Below are 26222 nucleotides of genomic sequence, written 5' to 3' on the forward strand. Positions count from 1 at the left end.
GGCTGGCACAACACTTACCACCAAACTATTCCTACCTGCACCTATGGGATAACTTGAGCGCAATGTTATGAGCCTTATTCGAGAGGTCAGACGATTCCCAGGACAACTGCATACGAGTGTTTAGCCGTAAATATCACAGGCACATCAATATACCGAGGGGTACCGAGATTGGCGCACTGATAAATTTATCGCGAGAGGTATGCGAGTTCTCCTACTCGACTTCTTCTCATGAGGAGTTTCGTTCGGTCTGCAACTGAGAAAACATACTGTTGTCACTGTGTAATTTCTTGCCAGTAGCGAACTGCCGAACACACGTTTATCGCTAATATGGCGCTTGTGGTAACAGAGCGCTTTGTTCACACAGCTGCCAGTTACACAACACACTCATGTACAACAAAAGACTTCTCGCTTCTGCTTCGCTATGGTATTACAGATCTCCATGATCGGCGAGCGGGTACAGAAGCAAATATGCTATTTGACCGATAGCTTGTGATTCTTGCCAATTTCTGCTGACTAGGATCTGATCAGTTTGGATTCCGTAGAAATATTGGAACACGTGAGGCAATACTGACCTTACGACTTATCTTAAAAGAAACATTAAGGAAAGGCAAACCTACGTTTCTAGCATTTGTAGACTTAGATAAAGCTTTTGACAATCTTGATTGGAATACTCTCTTTCAAATTTTGAAGGTGGCAGGCGTCAAATACAGGGAGCGGAAGGCTATTTACAATTTGTACAGAAACCAGATGGCAGTTATAAGAGTCAAGGGAAACGAAAGGAAAGCAGTGGTTGGGAAGGGAGTGAGACAGGGTTGTAGCCTCTCCCCGACATTAATCAATCTGTATATTGAGCAAGCAGTAAAGAAAACAAAAGAAAAATTCGGAGTAGGTATTAAAATCCATGGAGAAGAAATAAAAATTTTGAGGTTCGCCGATGACATTGTAATTCTGTCAGAGACAGCAAAGGACTTGGAAGAGCAGTTGAACGGAATGGATAGTGTCTTTAAAGGAGGGTATAAGATGAACATCAACAAAAGCAAAACGAGGATAATAGAATGTAGTCGAATTAAGTCTGCTGATGCCGAGGGAATTAGATTAGAAAATGAGACAAAGTAGTAAAGGAGTTTTGCTATTTGCGGAGCAAAATAACTGATGATGGTCGAAGTAGAGACGATACAAAATGTAGACTGGCAATGGCAAGGAAAGCGTTTCTGAAGAAGAGAAATTTGTTAACATCGAATATTGATTTAAGTGTCAAGAAGTCGTTTCTGAAAGTATTTGTAGGAGTGTAGCCATGTATGGAAGTGAAACATGGACGATAAATAGTTTGGACAAGAAGAGAATAGAAGCTTTCGAAATGTGGTGCTGCAGAAGAATGCTGAAGATAGATGGGTAGATCACATAACTAATGAGGAGGTATTGAATAGAATTGGGGAGAAGTGGAGTTTGTGGCACAACTTGACTAGAAGAAGGGATCGGTTGGTAGGACATGTTCAGAGGCATCAAGGGATCACCAATTTAGTACTGGAGGGCAGCGTGGAGGGTAAAAATCGTAGAGGGAGACCAAGAGATGAATACACTAAGCAGATTGAGAAGGATGTAGGTTGCAGTAAGTACTGGGAGATGAAGAAGCTTGCACAGGATAGAGTAGCACGGAGAGCTGCATCAAACCAGTCTCAGGACTGAAGACCACAACAACAACAACAACAACAACAACAACAACAACAGCTGCGGTGAGATATAAATGCGCTAATAGCGAGCAAGAAACTTATTTGCAAATCAAATCTGTTATTTGTGTCGAATCATGCTAATAGCAGTGTACAATAGCTGCCATATACATTGATATATTGTATATTTTATTTTATTCTCAAAATTATTAAAGCAAGGTTATAAAATTCATCATTTATTTGCTTTGATACATTCAATTTTTATAGAATTTTTTCACCAATATAGTGGTTTAAGGAATATCTCTCAGTGATGATTTTTCTTATTAAACCCACTTATCAAGTTATAAAATCCGCGAAACCTCCACAGCTTTTCCACCTGCGAGAGGTGCAGGATCGCTGTAGTATATCTGTGCAGCAATATCCGCTGTAAGCTTAAAGCATAAGCAAGTACAAGGTAGAACGGAAGAAAACAAAGGGAACCAAAATGACAGCCACGCATGAAGTGAAAGAAAGGACGACCAGAAGATGGGAGGAACGGGCAAAACGTGTGCCGTACAGTGTACTCTTGGGAAAAGTAACCTAGCAAATAGCGCTAGGTTGGATCGCTAACTGGCTGGTGCGAGACTAACTTCGCGAAGCCGCCGCGCGAGAGCGTAGTGCGGTGGTTCCCAACATTTCTTAGACCATTTCCCCCTAAATGTAATCAGACATTAGCTTGTACCCCCACCTTCCCCCCCTCTCCTCCTGCCGCATGTCAACCATCTCCCCCCTCACCCCCACATTATCGCCCATTTTAGCACCTAACTAATCTGTAGAAAGAAAGACTTTTCTTGGAACACTTATTTTTAAAGTGATGAAAGATGTGAAAGATAAATGATATTTAACGTGTGTGTCTGTTAGAATGAACGATGAAAGCAATTTGCGGTCCATCACAAGTGTTACTCGCAACTCTTCCTCAGATAAAGTTTTTTTTTTTCCTTTGTGGTTTTAGGGCGCACAACTACAATGGTCATTAGCGCCCAGACTACGTTAGGAAGGCACCGCGAGGCACAAGTTTAAAACAGCAAGTAAAAGGGAAAACACGATAAAAGACAGATTGACAGGCATAGGATTAAAAAAACAGCATAATCAAATGTCCTTAGACAGGTTTGTCAGGTTGATAAAACGAAGAACGCGAGCAGCTGCTCCTGGGTCATCCGCTAAAATGGCATCCAGAGTACATGGCAGACCAAGATCAAGACGCAGTGTATTAAAATCCGGACAGGACGTAAAATGTGGCGGACCGTCAGCAATTGCCCACATGGGCAGAACGGCGCCGGCGCAGCCGTCAGCAGATGGCGATGGCTGAACCGGCAGTGCCCCATTCGTAACCGGGCCAAAACGACTTCCTCCCGCCGAGAAGGGCGTGAGGAGGACGTCCAAGCCGCGGGAAGAGGTTTCAAGGCCCGAAGCTTGTTGTCCGTAAGTGCAGCCCAATCGGCATGCCACAGCGATAAAATGCGCCGACAAAGGACCCTGTTACAATCTGCTGAAGGGACACAACAAGAAGCTGTCCGAGGCTGGAGGACCGCAGCCTTGGCCACGGAATCTGCAGCTTCTTTCCCAAGGATACCGACATGGCCAGGAACCCACACAAAGCTAACAGGAGAACCGTCGTCCACCAGCTGCTGAAGAGAGCGTTGAATCCGGTGCACGAAAGGGTGAACCGGATACGGATCACTGAGGCTCTGGATGGCGCTCAAGGAATCGGAGCAGATGACATAAGCAGAATGTCGGTGGCGGCAGATGTAAAGAACAGCATGGTAGAGGGCAAAGAGCTCAGCTGTGAAGACCGAACAATGGCCATGGAGCCGGTATTTGAAACTTTGTGCCCCGACAATAAAAGAACACCCGACCCCGTCATTGGTCTTAGGGCCATCTGTATAAATGAAGGTCATATTAATGAACTTCGAACGAAGTTCGACAAAACGGGAGTGGTATACCGAACCGGGGGTAACCTCCTTTGGGAGCGAGCTGAGGTCAAGGTGAACGCGAACCTGAGCCTGGAGCCAAGGTGGCGTGTGGCTCTCGCCCACTCGTAAGGTTGCAGGGAGTGAAAAATCAAGGTGTTGAAGGAGGCGACGAAAGCGAACTCCAGGGGGTAGCAGGGCAGAGACATACAACCTGTATTGACGGTCGAGAGAGTCGTCAAAAAAGGAACGATAAGACGGGTGGTCGGGCATTGACAGTAGCCTACAGGCATACCGACAAAGCAGTATATCGCGTCGGTAGGCGAGTGGCAATTCACCGGCTTCAGCATGAAGACTCTCGACGGGACTAGTATAAAACGCTCCGATCGCAAGACGTAGTCCCCGATGTTGTATGGAGTTGAGGCGGCGTAAGATGGATGGCCGTGCAGAGGAGTATACGAAGCTCCCATAATCCAGCTTGGAGCGGACGATCGACCGATATAGACGAAGTAGGACGGTTCGATCCGCTCCCCACGACATACCACTGAGAACACGGAGGACATTTAGAGAACGGGTACAACGGGCAGCCAAATATGACACATGTGGAGACCAGCTAAGTTTCCTGTCAAATGTAAGACCTAAAAATTTTGTTGTCTCCACGAATGGGAGAGCAACGGGACCGAGTCGTAAGGACGGTGGGAGAAACTCTTTGTAGCGCCAGAAGTTAATATAGATCCGTCTTCTCGGCAGAAAAACGGAAGCCATTGGCGACACTCCAGGAGTAAAGACGGTCAAGAGAACTCTGAAGACAGCGCTCCAGGAAACATGTACGCTGCACGCTGCAATAGATGGTAAAATCGTCCACGAAAAGGGAGCCTGATACATCAGCTGGGAGGCAATCCATTATTAGATTGATTACTATGGCGAAGAGAGCGACGCTCAAAATTGAGCCCTGTGGCACCCAATTCTCCTGGCGAAAGGTGTCTTACAGGACAGAACCCACACGTACCCTGAACTGTCGATCCATTAAAAAGGAACGAATAAAAAGAGGGAGGCGTCCGCGAAGGCCCCATGTATGCATGGTGCGGAGAATGCCCACCCTCCAACAGGTGTCGTAAGCCTTCTCCAAATCAAAGAACACAGCCGCGGTCGGGTGCTTCCGCAAGAAGTTATTCATAATGAAGGTCGACAAGGTAACCAGATGGTCAACAGCAGAGCGGCGCCTACGAAATCCACATTGTACATTGGTAGGTAGGCGTCGAGATTAGAGCAGCCAAACCAAACGAGAGTTAACCATTCGCTCCATCACCTTACAGACACAGCTGGTAAGCAAGATGGGTCGATAACTGGAAGGCAAGTGCTTGTCCTTCCCCCGGCTTAGGAATCGGTACAACAATAGACCCGCGCCAGCATGCGGGAACATGTCCCTCAATCCAGATGCGATTATAAGTACGAAGAAGGAAACCTTTACCCGCAGGAGAAAGGTTCTTCAGCATTTGAATATGAATAGAATCAGGCCCTGGAGCGGAGGACCGTGACCGGGCAAATGCATTTTCGAGTTCCCGCATGGTGCATGGGGCATTATAACTTTCACGATTCGAGGAGCGGAAATTAGATGGCCTAGCCTCCTCTGCCTGTTTTCGGGGGAGGAAGGCAGGGTGGTAATGAGCGGAGCTCGAAACCTCTGCGAAAAAGCGGCCGAAGGCATTAGAGACATCCTCAGGGGCCACAAGGACGTCATTCGCGACCGTCAAGCCAGAAACTGGTGATTGGACCTTAGTGCCGGATAGCCGGCGCAGGCTACGCCAGACAACAGAAGAAGGAGTAAAACTGTTGAAGGTGCTTGTGAAGGCAGCCCAGCTGGCTTTCTTGCTTTCTTTAATAATACGACGACACTGTGCACGTAATCGTTAAAGGTGCGTAAAGCGTCTCTACATGCTGCGGTCCACCAGGGGACCGGTACGCGACGTGGAGCAGAAGTAGCGTGAGGGATGGAATATTCAGCAGCAGTGAGAATGACTTCCGTGAGGTGTGCGACCTGAGTATCGCAGCTTGTGAAGGTTTGATCCTGAAAGGTTACCCTGGAAGAGAAGAGCCCCCAGTCTGCTTTGGAGATGCTCCAACTAGTTGAGCACGGAGAGGGGGTATGATGCAGCAGATGGATGACACACGGGAAGTGGTCGCTCGAATATGTATCAGAAAGTGCATACCACTCAAACCGGCGTGCAAGTTGGGTAGTACATATAGAGAGGTCTAAATGGGAATAGGTGTGAGATGTGTCCGAAAGAAAAGTAGGGGCGCCAGTATTGAGGCAGACAAGATTGAGCTGGTTGAAAAGATCTGCTAACAGGGAACCCCTCGGGCAGGATGCTGGAGAGCCCAAAAGGGGATGGTGGGCATTGAAGTCTCCAGTTAACAAAAATGGTGCAGGTAGCTGAGCAATAATTTGCATCATGTCTGCCCTGGTAACGGCAGACGAGGATGGAGTGTAAACGGTACAAATGGAAAATGTAAAAGTGGGGAGAGTAATTCGGACGGCAACTATCTGCATGCCGGTGTACAATGTGATGGGATCGTAGTAAATATCATCCCGGACCAGCAACATAACCCCTCCATGAGCCGGAATACCTGCCACAGGGGGTAGGTCAAAACGCACAGAGGTGTAGTGTGCCAAGGCAAATTGATCACGTGGGCGCAGCTTCGTTTCCTGGAGGGCTACGACGAGCGGACGGTGCAAGCGGAGCAGCAACTTCAAGTCCTCTCGGTTGGAGCGAATGCTGCGAATATTCCAGTGAATAAGTGCCATCGTGAGAAGAAAAAGATGCAAGAAGGGGTCATCTCGAAGGCCGCTGAGAGCCTGGCTTCGAGCGAGCACTGCCGCCGCTATCAGTAGGCGGACAGTTATCATCCATTGGTTCTATAGGTTCATCGGCCATCTTGTTAAGATGGCCGGGAGGGGGAGCTTCCTCCGCCGGTGAACGGCCAGATGTTCGGCTACCAGCGGTGCGGCAACCGCTGGGTGGCGCAGGAGAAGAAATGCGCCGTGGCGGAGAAGGAGAACTGTGCTTCCTATGAGCCTTCTTAGAAGGTCGTTTAGTGGAAGTACTGGTCGATGGCTGGGAGTTCGAGGTACGTAGGAAGTCTGCACGGGACGGTTCCTTCTTGAAGGTTCGTGCATCTGACTTCTGGGTCTTCGTCTTAGCAGAAGCTGATGAAGGTGCTTGTGTCTTAGGGGTGACGGAAGGAAGAGGAGACGTCGGCCGGGCGATCTTAGCACTGGCCGAGCGGACGACCGTAGTGCTGAAGGTCAGATCGCACGTCTGCGTCGCCACCTCCCTGGTAGTCCGAGGAGAGGTGAGGACAGTACTGTATTTCCCCGCTGGGAGCAGCGTGGGCTACCTACTAGCAAATAGCTTGAGAGCAGCCGAGGTGGACACTTTCTCTTTGACCCGAATTTCCTGTATACAGCGTTCTTCCTTGTAGATGGGACAGTCGCGGGAGGACGCTGCATGGTCACCCTGACAGTTCACACAACGAGGAGACGGAGGTGGACAGTCACCCTCATGGGCATCCCTGCCACAAGTGACACATTTAGCCGTATTGGAACAAGACTGGCGAGTGTGATTAAAACGCTAACACTGGTAGCAGCGCGTAGGTGTCGGGACATAGGGGCGAACAGAAATAACCTCGTAGCCCGCTTTGATGCGCGACGGCAGCTTAACACTATCAAAGGTCAAGAAAAGTGTCCGGGTCGGTACAAGGTCATTGTCGACCTTTTTCATGACCCTGTGGACAGCCGTCACGCCCTGCTCAGCGAAGAAAGACTGAATCTCCTCATCAGTCAATCCGTCAAGTGATCGAGTATAGACCACACCACGAGACGAAGTGCGGTGAGCCTCCCCTCGGACAGGGAACGTGTACAGGAATGTGGCCTGAAGCAGTTTTTGTGCCTGAAAGGCTCTCTCAGTTTCTAGTAACAAGGTACCGTTACGCAACCTGGTACAAGACTTGACAGATCCGGCTATGGCATCTACGCCCTTGTGGATAACGAAAGGGTTGACAGAAGAAAAATCCTTTCCATCCTCTGATCGAGAAACTACGAGGAACTGTGGTGCAGGCGGTAGTACTTTTGTCACTGGTGGCTGGTCAAGTTTCCGTTTTTGGGCAGAAGTCGAGAGATAAGAAGAAGAGAAATCCATTGCGGAGGAATCCCCCATGATTGCCAGCGTCTCCGATGGCGCGCTCCTTTCTTGTGGGGACCCTCTCAGAGGGCACTCCCGCCTTAGGTGAATGTTTACACCTCAGGTCACACCTCCCGAGAAACGGACGGAGGGACCAATCGGCATGGTCGGAAGGTGTCAGCTCAGGCAATCACCCCTCCCTGGGCCTGGCCTTTACCAGGGGGTACGTGCGTGCCTTAGTTGTCTACCCAGTGCGGGGAATTACGCGTTACCCCGTCACCGGCTACGCGTGCGAACGCGTGGGTCGGCCTTCAGGCACGCACAGGGAGGAAGGAAGAAGAGGAAAAAGAAGGGAGAGAGGGAGAGAAAGGACAGACTGTCTCAAACGCCGAGGTGGAGGCAAGGAGGAGGAGGCAAGGAAAGGAGGCAAGGAAAGGAGGCAAGGAGAAGGAGTAAGACAGTGAGATGGAGAAGAACAAAGAAAAGAACCAACCAACGGAAGGAAGAAACCAGAAGAAGTGAAAAACCAAAATGACAGCAAATATAGGTCGTGGAACCGTACGTCTCCGGACGCAGGCGCTAACTACCCCCTTGAGGGGGAGGGACTCCTTTTAGTCGCCTCTTACGACAGGCAGGAATACCTCGGGCTTATTCTAACCCCCGGACCCGCAGAGGGGAGATAAGAAAGCTAAGTAACCACAGTGAGGGTAGATAGACACTGACTACGAAACATACTTCCCCTGTATTACTCCTCTCCATTGTGGAAATTGCTTGACCCACATCCTGCAATCCCATTTAAAATCAAAAAGTTCAGTTGTATCCACGATAATTACTGTTTGTGAATCATTTGATTGCTGGACCACTTGCTCCTGAACTGGCACAAATTCGACAGCTTCAGGTTGCTAATGCTTTGTGTCTAACCAGTCTAATAATAATAATTATAATAATTTTAATAATAATAATAATAATAATAGTATGAACAGATTTATGTAATTACCGATGTGTCGTGCTGCCAATACATTCATTTATCTGTTTCGAAGCGAGTAAATAAGCATTTTCTGGACGACTGCAGATACTAGCTATAACTTTAAGACTTTTTTGAGATACGTAGCATTTGTTACGTACAGGGTGACAATTATTGAACTATATGAAAAAAACGTAAATTAGTTACAAACTACGGCGTGCACATACTTTATTCAACATGTAAACGTCACTAAAGATATTAGATTTTAGGCTTGTAAGACATGTTCGATATGCCAGCCATCATTGGCGATGATGTGGTGCAGACGAATAGAGAAATACTGTATGACTCGCTAAAGTGTTGGGACATCGATGCTGTCTAAGATCTCCTGAATGGCTGTTTTCAGCTCAGCAGTGGTTTTGGGTTATTTCTATACACCATGTGTTTAGTATAGCTCCACAAAAAGGAGTCGCGTGTGTTCAGATCCGGAGAATATGGCGGCCAATCGAGCCCCATGCCGAAGCCTCTGGGTACCTCAGAACCAGAATACCGTCCCTAGAGTGCTCCTCCAGGACATCAAACGCTCTCCTGCTTCAATGGGGTCGAGCTCCATCTTGCAGGAACCACATCTAGTCGAGATCTGGGTCACTTTGGATAATGGGGATGAAATCAGCTTCCAAAACCTTCACGTACCGTTCGGCAGTCACCGTGCCACCAAGGAATATCGCACCGATTGTTCCGCAACTGAACATTGCAACCCACACAGTCACCTGTTGAGGGTGAAGAGACTTCTGATCGCGAAATGCGGATTCTCAATCCACCAAATGCGCCAATTTTGCTTACTGCCGAACTCATCGAAACGAAAGTGAGCTTCGTCGCTAAAGCAAACCATACTAATATAATTGCGTAGGCTTCCGCAGCCAGACTCAGTCGACATAAAATTTTTGCTTACCGACTGGAATAATGTCGACAGAATCACTCACCTGCAAGCGTATGCAACCAGTGAAACCGCCGCCATTCACCAGAAGAAGAAATTTGAGCAGCTAGCAAAGACGACACGGAATACTTCGCCTCGACTGGATACATCTCGAATAGTGGTGAACCTTTCTTCTCATCCCATCAGCAACGCAGCTACAGAAGCACTAGCTAAACGACTAAACTTTGCCGTCACACCTGAGCGGATTCCCACGGAAGAAATTATCGAATCCGTGGAAACAGCACTCCGGCACACATCTGCGACAGAAGCTGAGAAAATTAGACAGGAATCCGTTCGAGTTCTACTACGTGCCAAGCCACAGATACACAACCTTAACAGAGAGGAAAGAGCAGCTATCAGGGAACTGAAGAACAACGATGAAATTGTGATATTAACAGCAGACAAAGGCAATGCTACTGTCATCTTAGACACCTTGCAGTATGAAGACAAGATGAAAGAATTATTAAATGATCCAATCTACAAAGAACTAAGGGCGGACCCTGCGGCGAAGATAGTTCGAAAGACGCAGGCCGCGATTAAGGACTCGAGAATTGACGCTGACACAGCCAAGGGTCTTATTCCCAGAGTACCGGTCTCTCCCAGAATTTACGGTGTTCCAGAGAGACACAAGGAAAGTTGTCCTTTGAGGCCAATAGTGAATGGGATCAATTCGCCTAATTACAATTTGGCAAAGTACCTAGCATGCAATCTAAGACGTCTAGTTGGCAAGACGGACTCTTATGTGAAGAACTCGACATACTTTATAGAAAGCCTAAAGGGAGAAACAATTTTACCTACGGACATCATGGTCAGCTTTGACGTGAAATCACTATTTACGAACGTGCCAGTAGATGAAACTATCCACATCCTTCAGGAGCATGTCCCGCCGGACATATGCGACCTGGTTGAGTTGTGCCTGACCTCAACATTCTTCAAATGGCAAGGAAAATACTACGAGCAGACAGACGGCGTAGCAATGGGGTCTCCCCTATCTCCGCTCGCAGCAGACATATTCATGGAAGCCTTTGAAGCAACGGCCCTCGGTTCAGCTCCTTTACGCCCACGTTGCTGGTTTAGATACGTGGACGACACGTTCGCTATATGGCCTCATGGTGAAACGGAGCTACACAAGTTCCACGAATATTTGAACTATATGAACGGGAAGATACAGTTCACGCTGGAAGTAGAAAAGAATGGTGCTATCCCATTTCTAGACGTCGAAGTGTACAGGAGAACGGAGGGCACACTGGGGCACAGAGTATATCGTAAGCCTACATATACTGACAGGTATCTGCACGCCCAATCCTACCAGCACCCAGCGCAGAAGAACTCTGTCATCCGCTCTTTGGCAATCCGTGCGCAGCGCCTAAGTGATGCTCAAAACATCGCACCTGAGCTTAAAAGGTTACGCACAACTTTTCTAGCCAATGGCTACAGCCATAAGTCGATAAACACAGCCTTGTCGACGAACACAAGCAAGAAAGATAAGCAGGAAACAGACAAACTGCAGCCAACAGTGCGCTTACCCTATGTGAAAAACGTTACTGACCGAATGGGCAAACACCTTCGCCGCTTTGGGGTGCAGCCTGTTTTCTATAGTGGTCGTAGGATCCAGGACGTGCTAGGCTCCACCAAAGAAAAGGTGGATGCTTTACACACTGTAGGCGTTTACAAGGTGGAATGCGAATGCGGAGAGGCATACATCGGCGAGACTGGTAGGCCAATAGCAACGCGCATTCGGGAGCACGAGCGTTATATTCGTCTAGGGCAACACAACAAATCCGCAGTGGCAGAACATCACCGTGACTGCGGAAAAGAAATAAAATTCAACGAAGCCTGTGTGTTGGCCAAGCAGCCAATTATGACGAAACGCAAAATAAGAGAGGCCATCGAAATACTTAAACAGCCTAACAACATGAACAGGGAGGATGGACTCAGGCTTGCCCCATCTTAGCTGCCAGCAATCAGAGCCCAACAGACCGCACTGTCAACACGAGGCACGAGCACTACCGGCGAGTAACTGCCGCCGCGCGGCCGACGTCCAGCAGTTGGTTTTTTTTTTTTTTTGTTCATCAGTCTACTGACTGGTTTGATGCGGCCCGCCACGAATTCCTTTCCTGTGATAACCTCTTCATCTCAGAGTAGCACTTGCAACCTACGTCCACAATTATTTGCTTGACGTATTCCAATCTCTGTCTTCCTCTACAGTTTTTGCCCTCTACAGCTCCCTCTAGTACCATGGAAGTCATTCCCTCATGTCTTAGCAGATGTCCTATCATCCTGTCCCTTCTCCTTATCAGTGTTTTCCACATATTCCTTTCCTCTCCGATTCTGCGTAGAGCCTCCTCATTCCTTACCTTATCAGTCCACCTAATTTTCAAAATTCGTCTATAGCACCACATCTCAAATGCTTCGATTCTCTTCTGTTCCGGTTTTCCCACAGTCCATGTTTCACTACCATACAATGATGTACTCCAGACGTACATCCTCAGAAATTTCTTCCTCAAATTAAGCCCGGTATTTGATATTAGTAGACTTCTCTTGGCCAGAAATGCCTTTTTTGCCATTGCGAGCCTGCTTTTGATGTCCTCCTTGCTCCGTCCGTCATTGGTTATTTTACTGCCTAGGTAGCAGAATTCCTTAACTTCATTGACGTCGTGACCATCAATCCTGATGTTAAGTTTCTCGCTGTTCTCATTTCTACTACTTCTCATTACCTTCGTCTTTCTCCGATTTACTCTCAAACCATACTGTGTACTCATTAGACTGTTCCTTTCGTTCAGAAGATCATTTAATTCTTCTTCACTTTCACTCAGGATAGCTATGTCATCAGCGAATCGTATCATTGATATCCTTTCACATTGTATTTTAATTCCACTCCTGAACCTTTCTTTTAATTCCATCATTGCTTCCTCGATGTACAGATTGAAGAGTAGGGGCAAAAGGCTACAGCCTTGTCTTACACCCTTCTTAATACGAGCACTTCGTTCTTGATCGTCCATTCTTATTATTCCCTCTTCGTTGTTGTACATATTGTATATTACCCGTCTCTCCCTATAGCTTACCCCTACTTTTTTCAGAATCACGAACAGCTTGCACCATTTTATATTGTCGAACGCTTTTTCCAGGTCGACAAATCCTATGAAAGTGTCTTGATTTTTCTTTACCCTTGCTTCCATTATTAGCCGTAACGCCAGAATTGCCTCTCTCGTCCCTTTACTTTTCCTGAAGCCAAACTGATCGTCACCTAGCGCATTCTCAATTTTCTTTTCCATTCTTCTGTATATTATTCTTGTAAGCAGCTACGATGCATGAGCTGTTAAGCTGATTGTGCGATAATTCTCGCACTTGGCAGCTCTTGCCGTCTTCTGAATTGTGTGGATGATGCTTTTCCGAAAGTCAGATGGTATGTCGCCAGACTCATATATTCTAAACACCAACGTGAATAGTCGTTTTGTTGCCACTTCCCCCAATGATTTTAGAAATTCTGATGGAATGTTATCTATCCCTTCTGCCTTATTTGACCGTAAGTCCTCCAAAGCTCTTTTAAATTCCGATTCTAATACTGGATCCCCTATCTCTTCTAAATCGACTCCTGTTTCTTCTTCTATCACATCAGACAAATCTTCACACTCATAGAGGCTTTCAATGTATTCTTTCCACATATCTGCTCTCTCCTCTGCATTTAACAGTGGAATTCCCGTTTCACTCTTAATGTTACCACCGTTGCTTTTAATGTCACTAAAGGTTGTTTTGACTTTCCTGTATGCTGAGTCTGTCCTTCCGACAATCATTTCTTTTTCGATGTCTTCACATTTTTCCTGCAGCCATTTCGTCTTAGCTTCCTTCACTTCCTATTTATTTCATTCCTCAGCGACTTGTATTTCTGTGTTCCTGATTTTCCCGGAACATGTTTGTACTTCCTCCTTTCATCAATCAACTGAAGTATTTTTTCTGTTACCCATGGTTTCTTCGCAGCTACCTTCTTTGTACCTATGTTTTCCTTCCCAACTTCTGTGATGGCCCTTTTTAGAGATGTCCATTCCTCTTCAACTGTACTGCCTACTGCGCTATTCCTTATTGCTGTATCTATAGCGTTAGAGAACTTCAAACGTATCTCGTCATTCCTTAGTACTTCCGTATCCCACTTCTTTGCGTATTGATTCTTCCTGACTAATGTCTTGAACTTCAGCCTACTCTTCATCACTACTGTATTGTAATCTGAGTCTATATATGCTCCTGGGTACGCCTTACAATCCAGTATCTGATTTCGGAATCTCTGTCTGACCATGATGTAATCTAATTGAAATCTTCCGGTATCTCCCGGCCTTTTCCAAGTGTACCTCCTCCTCTTGTGATTCTTGAACAGGGTATTCGCTGTTACTAGCTGAAACTTGTTACAGAACTCAATTAGTCTTTCTCCTCTTTCATTCCTTGTCCCAAGCCCATATTCTCCTGTAACCTTTTCTTCTACTGCTTCCCCTACAACTGCATTCCAGTCGCCCATGACTATTAGATTTTCGTCCCCCTTTACATACTGCATTACCCTTTCAATATCCTCATGCACTTTCTCTGTCTGTTCATCTTCAGCTTGCGACGTCGGCATGTATACCTGAACTATAGTTGACGGTGTTGGTCTGCTGTCGACTCTGATTAGAACAACCCGGTCACTGAACTGTTCACAGTAACACACCCTCTGCCCTACCTTCCTATTCATAACGAATCCTACACCTGTTATACCATTTTCTGCTGCTGTTGATATTACCCGATACTCATCTGACCAGAAATCCTGGTCTTCCTTCCACTTCACTGACCCCTACTATATCTAGATTGAGCCTTCGCATTTCCCTTTTCAGATTTTCTAGTTTCCCTACCACGTTCAAGCTTCTGACATTCCACGCCCCGACTCGTAGAACGTTATCCTTTCGTTGTTTATTCAATCTTTTTCTCATGGTAACCTCCCCCTTGGCAGTCCCCTCCCGGAGATCCGAATGGTGGACTATTCCGGAATCTTTTGTCAATGGAGAGATCATCATGACACTTCTTCAATTACAGGTCACATGTCCTGTGGATACACGTTACGTGTCTTTAATGCAGTGGTTTCCATTGCCATCTGCATCCACATGTCGTTGATCATTGCTGATTCTTCCGCCTTTAGGGGCAATTTCCCACCCCTAGGACAAGAGAGTGCCCTGAACCTCTATCCGCTCCTCCGCCCTCTTTGACAAGGCCGTTGGCAGAATGAGGCTGACTTCTTATGCCGGAAGTCTTCGGCCGCCAATGCTGATTATGTATCAAAATTTAGGCAGTGGCGGGGATCGAACCCGGGACCGAAGACGTTTTGATTATGAATCAAAGACGCTACCCCTAGACCACAGGGTAAACAGCAGCAAACTTCTCATTCGACGGTAGCCACCAATCATGGTACATAACACAAGAGCCAATGGACAACAGAAGTCACGTTCTCCCTCCACCGCAATAACCTATTACAATAGAGTTCCCTCGATGGCCTCTCCTCCTTCCTTAAGTGACCAATGAAACTATCTACTTTCAAAATTATGACGTAATGGCATGCGCAGTGAACATTAACAACAAAAAATATAAAGGACACTGCGTAGCTAGAACGCACCATTAGACCCAGAAGAAGGCCGCTGCAATCGTGGCCGAAACGTTGGTATTTTTTTTCTATAGCAGCAGTAGTTTTTACATTATAACGCGGTACCAAACCCAGAAAACTTTTGTCGACAAACCATACTAATTACCATAATGCCCCGCGGCCAACCGTACTGTTTGAAGGGCGCAACGCAAACCTTTCAGGAGTTATGACGATTTTATTTCCTATAGCTCAATAATTGTCACCCTGTATATGTCTCACTCATCAGCAATGTACGGTTAAAGAACATATGTGTGTTGGGTGGACTATATGAGGAAACTAACCACCAGATTTATGCTACTAACTGAAGACGACTAAAGAGAATCGTTTAACGTGACAGAAGTGCAACCATTCCGCAAGCTGCAGATTTCAATGCTGGGCCATCAAGAAGTGTTAGCGTGCGAACCATTCAACGAAACATCATCGATATGGCTTTCGGAGCCGAAGGCCCACTCGTGTACCCTTGACGACTGCACGATGTACGCCTCGTCTGCGCCTGTCAACACCAACATTGGACTGCTGATGAATGGAAACACGTTGCCTGGTCGGACGAGCCTCGTTTCAAGTTGTCTCGAGCGGTTGGACGTGTACGGGTATGTGGACAACCTCAAGAATCCATGGAACCTGCACGTCAGCAGGTTATGTTCAAGATGGTGGAGGCTCTGTAATCTACATCTACATGGATACTCTGCAAGTCACATTTAAGTGCCTTCCAGGGTGTTCATCGAACCACATTCACAATTCTCTATTATTCCAATCTCGTTTAGCGCGCGGAAAGAATGAACACCTATATCTTTCCGTACGAGGTCTGAATTCCTTTATTTTATCGTGGTGATCGTTCCTCCCTATGTAGGTCGGTGTCAACAAAATATTTTCGTATCGGAGGACAAAGTTGGTGAACGGAATTTCGTGAGAAGCTTCCGTCGCAACGAAAAACTCCTTACTTTTAATGATGATCAGCCCAAATCCTGTAACATTTCTGTGACACTCTCTCCCATATTTCGCGATAATACAAAACGTGCTGCCTTTCTTTGAACTTTTTCGATGTATTTCGTCAGTTCTATCTGGTAAGGATCCCACACCCCGCAGCAGTATTCTAAAAGAGGGCGGACAAGCGTAGTGTAGGCAGTCTCCTTAGTAGGTCTGTTACATTTTCTAAGTGTCCTGCCAATAAAACGCAGTTTTTGGTTAGCCTTCCCCACAACATTTTCTATGTGTTCCTTACAATTTAAGTTGTTCGTAATTGTAATACCTAGGTATTTAGTTCAATTTACGGCTTTTAGTTTAGACTGATTTATCGTATAATTGAAGTTTCACGAGTTCCTTTTAGCACTCATTTGGATGACCTCACAGGGTCAACTGGCACTTTTCGCACCATTCAGATATTTTTCCTGAATCGTTTTGCAGTTTGTTTTGATCTTCTTATTAGTAGATAAACGACAACGTCATCTGCAAACAACCGAAGACGGCTGTTCAGATTGTCTCCCAAATCGTTTATATTGATAAGGAACAGCAGATGGCCTATAACACTACCATGGGGAACGACAGAAATCACTTGTGTTTTACTCGATGACTTTCCGTCTGTTACTCCGAACTGTGACCTCTGACAGGAAATCAAAAATCCAGTCACATAACTGAGAAGACATTCCACAAGCCTGCAATTTTAATACGAGCCGCTAGCGTGGTACAGCGTCAAAAGCCTTCCGGAAATCCAGAAATACGGAATCGATCTGAATTCCCTTGTCAATAGCACTCAACACTTCATGTGAATAAAGAGCTACTTGTGTTTCACAGGAACGATGTTTTCTAATGGTGTGTCTCGTGTGCAGTTGGAGTGATACGGGGCCCCTGATACATCTCGATACGACTCTGACAGGTGAGAAGCACGTAAGCATCCTGTCTTATGACCTGCATCCAGTCATGTCCAGTGTGCATTCTGACGGACTTGGGCATTTGCAACAGGACAATGTGACACCCCACACGTCCTGAATTACTACAGAGTGGCTCCAGGAACACGCTTCTGGGCTTGAACACTTCTGCTGGCCACCAGACTCCCCAGACAAGAATATTACTGAGCGTATCTGGGATACCTTGCAATGTGCTGTTCAGAAGATATCTCCACCCAGTGGTGCTCTTTCGGATTTATGGACAGCGCTGCAAGATTCATGGTGTCAATTTCCTCCAGCACTACTGCAGTTATTAGTCGAGTCAATGCCACGTCGTGTTGCAGCGCTTCTGCATGCTTGCGAGGGCCCTACATGATAAGCATTTGTACCAGTTTCTTTGGCGCTTCCTATGAACATTATTGGAATGTTACAAAATTGTGATAATATTAATGATCTTTAGAAAATAATTTAGTTCTGTTACGAACAGAATAGAGTCATTTAATTTTACCAATCAGGGAGTAATTCCCCCCAGGTGGGGAGAGTGAGTGTTCATCGGAGGTGAGGGTATCATCTGGAAGTGTGGTAGGTCCGCTGTTTTGTATCTACATAAATGATCTTTTGGATAGCGTGGATAGCAATGTGCGGCTGTTTGCTGATGATGCTGTGGTGTACGGGAAGGTGTCGTCGTTGATTGACTGTAGGACGATACAAGATGACTTGGACAGGATTTGTGATTGGCGTAAAGAATGGCAGCTAACTCTAAATATAGAAAAATGGAAATTAATGCAGATGAATAGGAAAAAGAATCCCGTAACGTTTGAATACTCCATTAGTAGTGTAGCGCTTGACCCAGTCACGTCGATTAAATATTAGGGCGTAACATTGCAGAGCGATATGAAGTGGGACAAGCATGTAATGGCAGTTGTGGGGAAGGCGGATAGTCGTCTTCGGTTCATTGGTAGAATTTTGGGAAGATGTGGCTCATCTGTGAAGGAGACCGCTTATAAAACACTAATACGACCTATTCTTGAGTACTGCTCGAGCGTTTGGGATCCTTATCAGGTCGGACTGAGGGAGGACATAGAAGCAACTCAGAGGCGGGTTGCTAGATTTGTTACTGGTAGGTTTGATCATCACACGAGTGTTACGGAAATGCTTCAGGAACTCGGATGGGAGTCTCTGGAGGAAAGGAGGCGTTCTTTTCGTGAATCTCTTCTGAGGAAATTTAGAGAACCTGCATTTGAGGCTGACTGCAGTACAATTTTACTGCCGCTAACTTATATTTCGCGGAAAGACCACAAAGATAAGAGGGATTAGGGCTCGTACAGAGGCATATAGGCAGTCACTTTTCCCTCGTTCTGTTTGGGAGTGGAACAGGGAGAGAAGATGCTAGTTGTGGTAAGAGGTACGCTCCGCCACGTACCGTATGGTGGATTGCGGAGTATGGATGTAGATGTAGAAGCACTGGCGTAGTGTAGGCTGACTTTTAAGAGGGGGACGCGTGTGCCGCGGCAGGTGGCGGACGTACCTTCCTGCGCGGCGATGTGCAGCGCGGTGTTGCCGCCGGTGTTGCGCAGCGAGGCGCGGGCGCCATGGCGCAGCAGCACCTCGACCACCTGGTGGTGTCCGCGCTGCGCCGCCGTGTACAGCGCCGAGAAGCCGGCGGCGTCGCGGCGGTCGAGCAGCGCGCCGTGCCTGGCCAGCAGCCGCGCGCACTCCGCGTGGCCCGCCTGCGCCGACAGGTGCAGCGCCGAAGAGCCGCCGGGCGCCGTCAGCGCGTCCGCGTCCGCGCCGCGGCTCAGCAGCGCGTCCACGCATCTGCAGCGAAGGAGGCTGTGAGGCACCCGCTTCTGTGCCAGGCGGCGCTGGCTCACGCCAGTTTTTTTACAATCGGTCGTTCTACATCTACACCCCACACACCACCATGCCGTGATGCTGCAGTCTCGGGATATTCACCTCCGACATATCTGCGCTGCCTCCGGGTCGTTCAGAGTAAGGTTTTATGAATCGTAATCAATTCTCCCTCCCCCCATGAACCATGGACCTTGCCGTTGGTGGGGAGGCTTGCGTGCCTCAACGACACAGACAGCCGTACCGGAGGTGCAACGACAACGGAGGGGTATCTGTTGAGAGGCCAGAAAAACGTGTGGTTCCTGAAGAGGGGCAGCAGCCTTCTCAGTAGTTGCAGGGGCAACAGTCTGGATGATTGACTGATCTGGCTCTGTAACACTAACCAAAACGGCCTTGCTGTTGTGGTACTGCGAACGGCTGAAACCAAGGGGAAACTACAGCCGTAATTTTTCCCGAGGACATGCAGTTTTACTGTATGATAAAATGATGATAGCGTCCTCTTTGGTAAAATATTCCAGAGGTAAAATAGTCCCCCATTCGGATCTCCGGGCGGGGACTTCTCAGGACGATGTCGTTATCAGGAGAAAGAAAACTGGCGTTCTACGGATCGGAGCGTGGAGTGTCACATCCCTTAATCGGGCAGGTAGTTTAGAAAATTTAAAAAGGGAAATGGATAGGTTAAATTTAGATATAGTGGGAATTAGTGAAGTTCGGTGGCAGGAGGAACAAGACTTTTGGTGAGGTGAATATAGGGTTATAAATACAAAATCAAATAGGGGTAATGCAGAAGTGGTTTAATAATGAATAAAAAATAGGAGTGCGGGTAAGCTACTACAAAAAGAATAGTGAACGCATTATTGTGGCCAAGATAGACACGAAGGCCACGCCTACTACTGTACAGTAGTACAAGTTTATATGTCAACTAGCTCTGCAGATGATGAAGACATCGATGAAATGTATGATGAGATAAAAGAAATTATTCAGGTAGTTAAGGGAGACGAAAATTTAATACTCATGGGTGACTGCAATTCGACAGTAGGAAAACAAAGAGAAGGAAACGTAGTAGGTGAATATGGATTGGGGCTAAGAAATGAAAGAGGAAGCCGCCAGGTAGAATTTTGCACAGAACACAGCTTAATCACAGCTAACACTTGGTTCAAGAATCATGAAAGAATGCTGTACACATGGAACAAGCCTGGAGATACTGACAGGTTTCAGATAGATTATACAGGGTGAGTCACTTAACGTTACCGCTGGATATCGTATTTCGTAAACCACATCAAATACTGACGAACCGATTCCACAGACCGAAAGTGTTTAATACAAACCATACAAAAATGCACGGAAGTATGTTTTTTAGCACAAACCTACGTTTTTTTTAAAATGGAACCCCGTTAGTTTTGTTAGCACATCTGAACATATAAACAAATACGTAATCAGTGCCGTTTGTTGCATTGTAAAATGTTAATTGCATCCGGAGACATTGTAACCTAAAGTTGACACTTGAAACCTCCGACGTTCAGTTGCGTGTTGTAACAAACACGGGCCACGGTCGGCGAGCAGCATCTGCAGGGACATGTTTACGATGACGACCGTGTTTACGAGTGTGGCTGTAGTGCACTGTTGTGGTTTGGTCTAGCTGTCGCAGTGTCCGCATGTAGCGCTTGCTGCTATTGTTATTCCGCATTCGTCTCCGCACGCAGACCAACTGTAGTACACCGTGTTACCAGACGTCTGTGATAGTGTAGTGTTGTAGGAACTGTGACCATGGTGTATTCGAACTCTGAAAAGGCGGAGATGATACTCATCTATGGCGATTGTCGACGAAATGCAGCTGGAGCCTGCAGGGTGTATGCAGAACGGTACCCGGACAGAGAGCATCCAACGTGCCGCACATTGCAAAACATCTTCCGCCAACTGTATGCAACAGGTATGGTCGTAGCACGCAAACGGGTCCGTAACAGGCCCGTCACAGGAGAAGCGGGTGCAGTTGGTGTGTTACCTGCTGTTGCCATGAACCCACACATGAGCACACGGGACATTGCGAGAGCCGGTGGACTGAGTCAAAGTAGTGTCATGCGCATACTGCATCGTCACCGCTTTCACCCGTTTCATGTGTCGCTACATCTGCAATTACATGCTGATGATTTTAATCATCGAGTGCAATTCTGTCAATGGGCATTAACAGAGAATGCGTTGCAGTTCTACCTGTTTACCGATGAAGCGGGTTTCACAAACCACGGGGCAGTGAATCTACGGAACATGTATTACTGGTCCGTGGACAATCCTCGCTGGTTCAGACAGCTAGAGCGACACCGACCGTGGACTGTAAATGTATGGTGCGGAATCATTGGCGACCACCTCATTGGTCCTCACTTCATTGCAGGGGCCCAAGCAGCTGAAACATACATCGCGTTTCTACAGAATGATCTGCCAACGTTGCTCGAAAATGTTCCACTGGAAACGCGTCGGCGTATGTGGTATCAGCATGATGGTGCACCTGCACATTCCGCAATTAACACTAGGCTGACCCTTGACAGGATGTTCGACGGGCTTTTCATAGGACGTGGAGGACGCATAAATTGGCCAGCCCGTTCTCCTGATCTTACACCTCTGGACTTCTTTCTGTGGGGTACGTTACAGGAGAATGTGTACCGTGATGTGCCTACAACCCCAGAGGATATGAAACAACGTATTGTGGCAGCCTGCGGTGACATTACACCAGATGTACTGCGGCGTGTACGACATTCATTACGCCAGAGATTGCAGTTGTGTGCAGCAAATGATGGCCACCACATTGAACATCTATTGGCCTGACATGTCGGGACACACACTATTCCACTCCGTAAGCGAAAACGGAAACCACGTGTGTACGTGTACCTCACCTCTCATGGTAATGTACATGTGCGTCAGTGAAAAAGACCAATAAAAAGGTGTTAGCATGTGGACGTAATGTGCTGTTCCAGTCTCTTCTGTACCTAAGGTCCATCACCGTTCCCTTTGGATCCCTACCCAATTCGGTGCTCTCCGATACACACGATCGAACAGCGGAGGAGTGGTACTCAAGCGTCAACTTTAGGCTACAATATCTCCGGATGTAATTAACATTTTACAATGCAACAAACGGCACTGATTACGTATTTGTTTATATGTTCAGATGTGCTAACAAAACTAACGGGGTTCCATTTTAAAAAAACGTAGGTTTGTGTTAAAAACATACTTTCGTACATTTTTGCATGGTTTGTATTAACCAGTTACACTAGCCCCTCTCCTAACGTTCGGTCTGTGGAATCGATTCGTCAGTATTTGATGTGGTTTACGAAATATATCCAGCGGTAATGTTAGGTGACTCACCCTGTATAATGGTAAGACAGAGATTTAGGAATCAGGTTTTAAATTTTAAGACATTTCCAGGGGCAGATGCGGGCTCTGACCACAATCTACTGCTTATGAACTGTAGATTAAAAGTGAAGAAACTGAACAAAGGTGGGAATTTAAGGAGATGGAACCTGGATAAACTGAAAGAAACAGAGGTTGTACAGAGTTTCAGGGAAAGCATAAGGGAACAATTGACAGAAATGGGGGAAAGAAATACAGTAGAAGAAGAATGGGTAGCTTTGAGGGACGAAGTAGCGAAGGCAGCAGAGGATCAAGTAAGTAAAAAACCGAGGGCTAGTAGAAATCCTTGTGTAACAGAAGAGATACTGTATTTAATTGATGAAAGGAGAAAATACAAAACTGCACTAAGTGAAGCAGGCAAAAATGAATACAAACGTCTCAAAAATGAGATCGACAGGAAGTGCAAAATGGCTAAGCAGGGATGGCTTGAGGACAAATGTTAGGATGTAGAGGCTTATCTGATGAGGGGTAAGATAGATACTGCCTACAGGAAAATTAGAGAGACCTTTGGAGAAAAGAGAACCACTTGTATGAATATCAAGAGCTCAGATGGAAACCCAGTTCTAACCAAAGAAGGGAAAGCAGAAAGATAGGAGGAGTATATAGAGGGTCCATGCAAGGGCGATGTACTTGAGGACAATATTATAGAAATGGAAGAGAATGTAGATGAAGATGAAATGGGAGATACGATACTGCGTGAAGAGTTTGACAGAGCACTGGAAGACCTAAGTCGAAACAAGGCCCCGGGAGTAGACAACATTCCATTAGAACTACTGACAGCCTTGGGAGAGCCAGTCCTGACAAAACTCTCCCATCTGGTGAGCAAGATGTATGACACAGGCGAAATTCCCTCTACTTCAAGAAGAATATAATAATTCCAATCCCAAAGAAAGCAGGTGTTGACAGATGTGAAAATTATCGAACTATCAGTTTAATAAGTCACAGCTGCAAAATACTAACGCGAATTCTTTACAGACGAATGGAAAAACTGGTAGATGCCTACCTCGGGGAAGATCAGTTTGGATTCCGTAGAAGTGTTGGAACACATGAGGCAATACTGACCCTACGACTTATCTTAGAATATAGGTTAACGAAAGGCAAACCTACGTTTCTAGCATTTGTAGACTTAGAGAAAGCTTTTGACAATGTTGACTGGAATACTCTCTTTCAAATTCTGAAGGTGGCAGAGGTAAAATAGAGGGAGCGAAATGCTATTTACAATTTGTACAGAACGCTGATGGCAGTTGTAAGAGTCGAGGGGCATGAAAGGGAAGCAGTGATTGGGAAGGGAGTGAGACAGGGTTGTAGCCTCTCCCCGATGCTATTCAATCTGTATATTGAGCAAGCAGTAAAGGAAACAAAAAGAAAAGTTCGGAGTAGGTATTAAAATCCATGGAGAAGAAATAAAAACTTTGAAGTTCACCGATGACATTGCTATTCTGTCAGAGACAGCAAAGTACTTGGAAGAGCAGTCGATCGGAATGGACAGCGTCTTGAAAGGAGGGTATAAGATGAACATCAACAAAAGCAAAACGAGGATAATGGAATGTAGTCGAATTAAGTCGGGTGATGTTGAGGGAATTAGAATAGGATATGAGACAAAGTAGTAAAGGAGCTTTGCTATTTGGGGAGCAAAATAACTAATGATGGTCGAAGTAGAGACAATGTAGACTGGAAATGGCAAGGAAAGTGTTTCTGAAGAAGAGAAATTTGTTAACATCGAGTATTGATTCAAGTGTCAGGAAGTCGTTTCTGGAAGTATTTGTATGGAAGTGAAACATGGACGATAAGTAGTTTAGACAAGAAGAGAATAGAAGCTGTTGAAATGTGGTGCTACAGAAGAATGCTGAAGATTAGATGGGTAGATCACGTAACTAATGAGGAGGTATTGAATAGAATTGGGGAGGAGTTTGTGGCACAACTTGACTAGAAGAAGGGATCGGTTGGTAGGACATGTTCTGAGGCGTCAAGGGATCACCAATTTAGTACTGGAGGGCAGCGTGGAGGGCAAAAATCGTAGAGGGAGACCAAGAGATGAATACACTAAGCAGATTCAGAAGGATGTAGGCTGCAGTAGATACTGGGAGATGAAGAAGCTTGCACAGGATAGAGTAGCATGGAGAGCTGCATCAAACCAGTCTCATGACTGAAGACCACCACCACAACAGCCACAACAGCCACAACAGCCACAACAACAACCAGTTTTCCACGATACACGCGCACTGTGGACACACGCGATGAATTTCATCTCGAGAGCATCCTTGGAGGGATCCTAGAAACCAAACACACGACTGTTCAGGCACTCGAGACATTCTAATAATGCCTTCATCCTCAATCTCGGAAATTAGTGTCACAACCATGGACACAAGCGTAACAAGTCAAAGATGCTCATTAGCAGGGCAAACTGATCACCTGTGGCAAATTCAAACTTAGAAAAGACGCAGAACACTAGGTTGGTGAAACCCTGCATCTGGCTCTGTCAGCTACATTTAAACACCCGAACGAGTGGTTGCCACAGGGAAGATGGTAACACACGTATCACAAACGAACCCCTTTTTCACTGAGGGCCTCATTTTATAACCAAACTAGCTTAGCGCCAGCTGCTCCACTCGCGTGTACTGTATGCAGCTTTTTTTCTTTACTCGAATTTGTGTATTTCTAAGAAATTCCTCATGTATAAATCCACGCACTATAAATGGCCCTTTACATTGCTGCCAGTTTTCGCATAGTTAAAATCTTCCAACTGATTTAATTAAATTTCATATAGCGATTTGAAAGAGAGAGAAATCGCTTAACTGGTTCCGTAGTTATCGGCGCCAGTTTTACACACGCTACTAAATTCACTTTTCTCAGATTGATATTCCTCTGCATTAATAGCATTTAAAAAGTGCTACCTATTTTATACCAATAATTTTTACGTAGCAATCACAACAAAAATAATTTAATAAACATTTATTAGGTCTGCTGGAATGTTAATACATTAAACATCCATCTCTTTTTCTATGCAATTCTTACAAAGCCGACGTCTCGCGGTGACTTAAGTAGCTGTCTTTAATTTAGTTCACGAGCCGCAAGAGCTTCTAAACTTTCCACACTAATGAAGGCCATAAAAGCATGGTGTTTTCCGAACGTACTTCTCACCAAAAAGCGATTCTGATTTCATAGTGAAGTATTTACACTAAACAGTTCATCCCTGTTTCACCCGTTAAGGAGTTGAATTACCCAACCAACTCAAACACGTGTTTTTCATTCCTAAACGAGAAGTCAAATACCATTCTTCACTGACATAGCTTTAACTTCGCTTTAATAGTCCGTCAACAATGATTTATTTTTCAAAAAACTTTCATCCACTACTTCACTCCTTTAGGGGTTGAATTAATTTTTGGTCGAGAAACGAAATACCAATTTTCGTAGTTTTTACTTCAAAATTGCCTTAATAGCAATATATTTTCAGAAAACCTCTGAGCGCCTTAGGGATGGAATTTCAAAAAAATACCTACTTAAACGATGCCTACAGTATAAGATCAACACTCTCCTAATTTGAAGTTTCTGTTCTTAACGGTGAAGACGACGACGACGACGAAGACGACGACGACGACGACGACGACGACGACATTTCGTTTGTGGCGGCGCTCAACTGCGTAGTTATCAGCGCCCGTAAAAATTTCCAATCTTTCCACTGTCCAATCTCGCCTCTTT

General features: G+C 46.0%; 1 protein-coding gene across 1 annotated transcript in view; it reads right to left on the reverse strand.

The window, feature by feature from the left end:
• The window catches only part of LOC124594149 (ankyrin-1-like), a 128670-nt gene that overhangs the window by 92931 nt on the left and 9517 nt on the right, over positions 1–26222 (reverse strand). The window contains exon 2 of the mRNA XM_047132505.1: positions 18802–19091. Within this exon, the coding sequence (XP_046988461.1) occupies positions 18802–19091 (290 nt within the window). The remainder of the gene's footprint in view (positions 1–18801; positions 19092–26222) is intronic.

Source organism: Schistocerca americana, chromosome 2 (genome assembly GCF_021461395.2).
Source record: "Schistocerca americana isolate TAMUIC-IGC-003095 chromosome 2, iqSchAmer2.1, whole genome shotgun sequence".
Classification (NCBI taxonomy): Eukaryota; Metazoa; Arthropoda; class Insecta; order Orthoptera; family Acrididae; genus Schistocerca; species Schistocerca americana.